Source organism: Priapulus caudatus, unplaced genomic scaffold (assembly GCF_000485595.1).
Source record: "Priapulus caudatus unplaced genomic scaffold, Priapulus_caudatus-5.0.1 Scaffold2490, whole genome shotgun sequence".
NCBI classification, from domain to species: Eukaryota; Metazoa; Priapulida; class Priapulimorpha; order Priapulimorphida; family Priapulidae; genus Priapulus; species Priapulus caudatus.
The window spans coordinates 39,705-44,039 of record NW_014579551.1 but is presented as its reverse complement, the minus strand read 5'-3'; the positions used below and the strand labels follow the sequence as shown (position 1 = coordinate 44,039).

Here is a 4,335-nt window from a genome sequence, read left to right as displayed (position 1 = left end):
TCTAAGAACCCGTATTAAGCCGATTTCTGGGTTATTCTAAGCCGCTCTACACTAGCAACGTTAGTTTGCAAAATCGATAAATCGACGCAATACTTCCGAGCTTTTGGGGCCAGAAAAGTTTCCAAGTTTGCCAGTGTAGACCAGTTGATAAAACTTCGGCAACCTAGTATTGGCAGAAATTTGCAGACGTTAGGGCCGTGTCACTTCTTCGACAAACTAGTTTTGCTCGAGGTTTCTGAAGGTTTTGGAATCACTCAGCCAAAATCAATGACATTTTGGTAGTCATGTGATGCTGCAGATAGACAAATACATATGGAACATGAACCATTGAATTCCAGTCAGAATAACCAGTGAACTGCGATGTTGCCTAGAGTTTGCTCGAGCGTTTGCTCGAGTTTGCTACGCAACTGTCGGTAGTATTTCTGCGAGTTTGCAAAACTAAAGTTTGCTAGTGTGACAGGTCTTAAAATGCATATTGACAGCAGTTTCTGAGAACATGTATTGTGCGAAGTAAAATTCCTTTGTCCAGCGAGTGGCACATAACTCTGGAACAAACACCCGAACACACACACACAACCAGTCCACATGAAGAAACTTTCTACATGCCATTATGTGTCGGCATGGTAAACACATTGCCTTGAAAAATGAACACTGGCATGTATTCTCATAACAGACAGTTTTTGATGTTGCAGATGTTGCATCATACGACCCCTGTTCATTTTCAATGATAGTAAGTCTCTCTGATAACTCAAACTGTTTTGACATGTGTCCAAATGCAAATGGTGTTAGATGGTTTTGGTAGCGTTGTTGATAGCTTCCATTCGCATACTTGAACACGGGTACTTTCGTCTGAAGTTGAATCGCTCTATGTTTTCTCTCGATTTGTAAGGAGTTGACACATTTCATCAGGTCCTGCCAAAATATAACTATGCTGGACGACTTCGTAATGACACTTTTAAGCTTTTGATTTATCGCTTCCAGCCTGTTGTTAGTTCTGTTCATAAAATGACAGTGATCATTTTTGAGACCTTCAACCCACTGACCGCGTAGCTCGTGCCAATTCTTATTGTAATACTCTATCACAACAGCTAGTTCACATCGGAGGAGAGACATATAATGACGCTGATAGTCCTCTTCATCTTTAGAGTACACAAGTTTTTGCACAATTTCAAGAACTGCTATCCTCTGATCTTGCGTTATTCCCATCTTTTCAGTTGATATTTCTCTACGGAAGGATCTCATGGTATGGAACAAACAAATCAGAAGATGCGCGTCTGGCAGTTCATTGATCATGACTTGTCGTTCTGTCATGTCTTTATCAGCCATTATGCATTTAATCTTATTTGAGTTGTCATTTTGGCTTTTAAATGTACGGATCATCTGGCGTAGTGTTTGAGCATCTTCATCAGCAACAATCCACAGTGCAACTATCTCTGCTTGGCCATTCCCATCAACAATAAGCATCACATATAGAGGCATCCTCACATTGTTCAACCTGTAAGATTAAGATTCAACCTTCAAGATTAAGATTAAGCGCACATAGGCTTCAAATTGAAAGAGGTCAATATGCCGGTATCCCAGCCGACCAGAGACTCTGTAAAACATGCTCGACCATCGAGGACGAGGAACATTTTCTAATGAAATGCACACATTATGAGGCTCTCCACAAAGACCTTTTCGACAAAGTAGCCCAATCCTACTCATCATTTAACTCATATAGTGATATATAGCCAAGTTCAAGTTTCAAGTTCATTCTCCCAAGGACAATGTGGCAATATTAGTGGGAAATTACATTTCTAAAGCAATGTGCACCCATGATTAACTAGTCTTAATACTTGTAAACACACTAGTCATTTTATGTCTTCTTGTAAATGTTAAAAAAAAAATTTTGTTATCCCTTTTCTTTTAAAAATGCTTTATTTGTAAAAAGCTTATAAGTAACCATGTTATTTTTAGTAAATAAAACATTATTATTGTTATTATTATTACCTGTATGTTGCATCAACTAGAATAAGTTCAGGAAACGCTGCGAACATTTTCTTCATCTGCACGGACTGATAAAAGATACCTCTCAGGAAATTATCCGAGTCGGTAACAACATGAATTGTAGCACCTGAAGTGTAAAATTATGATCATTCTATTTTTTGTTTGTTTTTTAATAATAATAAAAATGTATTATTATTTAAATTAAAATTCGGAAATTTCCAGAAAATCGCAAGCCATGACATTTATGGACATAGTTATATCGCCTCCGTCTTATACTATTGCTTATAATGACACAATGAAATGATTTATTGAGCTTTTAATCTACAATATTAAACGAGGCTCCATCAGATAGGTATTTCTTGGACCATATTAATTTACACTACTATTAAACTAACTATAGTCTATATTATGGAGGATCACCAAAGATGTTCACTGACACTGCAAGGGTGCTGCAATGCATCAAAGAAAAAAGGATGTCTGCATCAAAGATAACCCCACCACATTGTCTGCAATTGAGTTGATTTTTGCTGCAAACATGTGAACTCACTTACTTGTGTCTTTCCTCATTTCCTCTAAGAGGCTGTCAAAATCACCATCAGTTTTGTTCCCATATGAGATGCCAAGTTGTGGAGGTCCTTCAGCAAAACAACTTTTCCCATTTCATTGACCAAATGATCTTGGAGGATCTTCTTGTTCGGCTTCATCTTCAGAATCTCTGTTACTTTTTTCTTAGTATCGTTATCCAACTTGCGAATATGAGGAAGATGCTTATATACTGTCTAAATAAGAAAGATAATTAAACAATATTTAGATGCTAGATGCAGTGGTCAGTGTGCGTGGAAAAAAATCCTGCATCATATTCGCAATATTATCTCTGATACGACCCCTATTGACTGTGTTGTGTACTGGCATGCATGTGGACAAGGCAAGAATTTACAAAGTACCCTAGGTAGGTGAATATGATGTGAATGTTCTAAATATTAGGTAAATTTTGAATGTCGAATATGTGGCTAAATTCATGTTCATGTAACAAGGCATGTAATTATTCTTAACATGCAGAGTGGCTATATGCCCGCGCGGCAGCCGGCATATATATATCTGACGACTGCCGGGCACGGTCTTCGATTTCCTAAATGCTCGGCAGTTTTTAATTTTCAGTGTTATCTCAAGTAAACAAGGGTTAGAGTTAGGGTTAGGGTTAGGAACTGCCGGGCATTTAGGAAATCGAAGACTGTGCCCGGCTGCGAAATTTTTTTTCCCAAACAGGTTTACCTAATACAGTAAAATGAGTAGTAAATTACCTATTAACCTTACCCTAACCCTAACCCTAACCCTAACTCCCGTACCGCTGTACCGCAGCAGTGCTGCGCGGTTGCTTGGGGAAACTGTCAACAACATCGGAGAATTTTAACAACATTGGAGGTATTTTCAAATACCTTTTATAAGACAACGCGCAGTGAAATGGGAGGAACTAGAGTTTATTTTGTCATAATGTAGTGTGATTATATGCATGACACAAAGTATTTGCTAGTCTAGTACTGGAGAAATTAGCGTTTGGATGCGCATAGTGCAGCTTTAAGCTAGGTGTTTATGTCAGCCTGTCAGGCATATGCTTTGAAATATATAAACCCCTAGTACCGTATAGGATCGTGTAATAACCGCGGGCGCCTATAAGCCGCACCTCAATTTGAATCGGGTAACCAAGTATTAAGCCTAGTTCAGGTATAAACCACACACAGATTATGAGCACATCATGACATATGTTTGTAGAGTCCTTATACAAATTCACACTTTCGCTAGACAAAGCATTTATGGTACCGGTAATTGACGACCGATCCGCTTCGCTGATTTGATATGAAATGATTGCCTTTTTCCGATGTGCTGCCATATGTTGGCAATTTAATAAATTATTTATAAGATTTTAATTTTGGAAAAATATTTTAATCATAGTTAATACCGTACATTATCAAAACATTTAGGCAAACACGATTTATGCATTTATTTAATGAACGTTAGATTCACCCATTATCGCCCCCGCGAGTGCATGACAAGACTCAGCAACGATCAATGAACAAATATTTCCCCTCACGGTATATGGCGCACTTATAAACCGCAGAGCAAATACAGGGTTGAGATCTGAGGCCAAATTTGCGGTTATTACGCGATCCTATATGGTAAGCATAAGCTTTAAAGGCTCACAATGCGCATCCAAACGCTAATTTCTCCAGTACTAGACTAGCAAATACTTCGATCGTGTCATGCATAATCACACTACCTTATGACAAAATAAACTCTAGTTGCTCCCATTTCACTGCGCGTTTGCTTAAAACCCACAAGAGAGAGGTGAGA

The 4,335-nt window shown here is 38.3% G+C and overlaps 1 protein-coding gene across 1 annotated transcript in view; it reads right to left on the bottom strand.

Moving 5' to 3' along the window:
• Window positions 1-438: 438 nt before the first annotated feature.
• Window positions 439-4,335, bottom strand: part of LOC106818749 (putative protein FAR1-RELATED SEQUENCE 10) — a 10,108-nt gene continuing 6,211 nt past the window's right edge. Inside the window, exons 2-4 of the mRNA XM_014823420.1 lie at window positions 2,538-2,765; window positions 1,990-2,113; window positions 439-1,495 (exon numbers count right to left, since the gene is read on the bottom strand). Of these exons, the coding sequence (XP_014678906.1) occupies window positions 439-1,495; window positions 1,990-2,113; window positions 2,538-2,553 (1,197 nt within the window). The 5' untranslated portion in view covers window positions 2,554-2,765. The remainder of the gene's footprint in view (window positions 1,496-1,989; window positions 2,114-2,537; window positions 2,766-4,335) is intronic.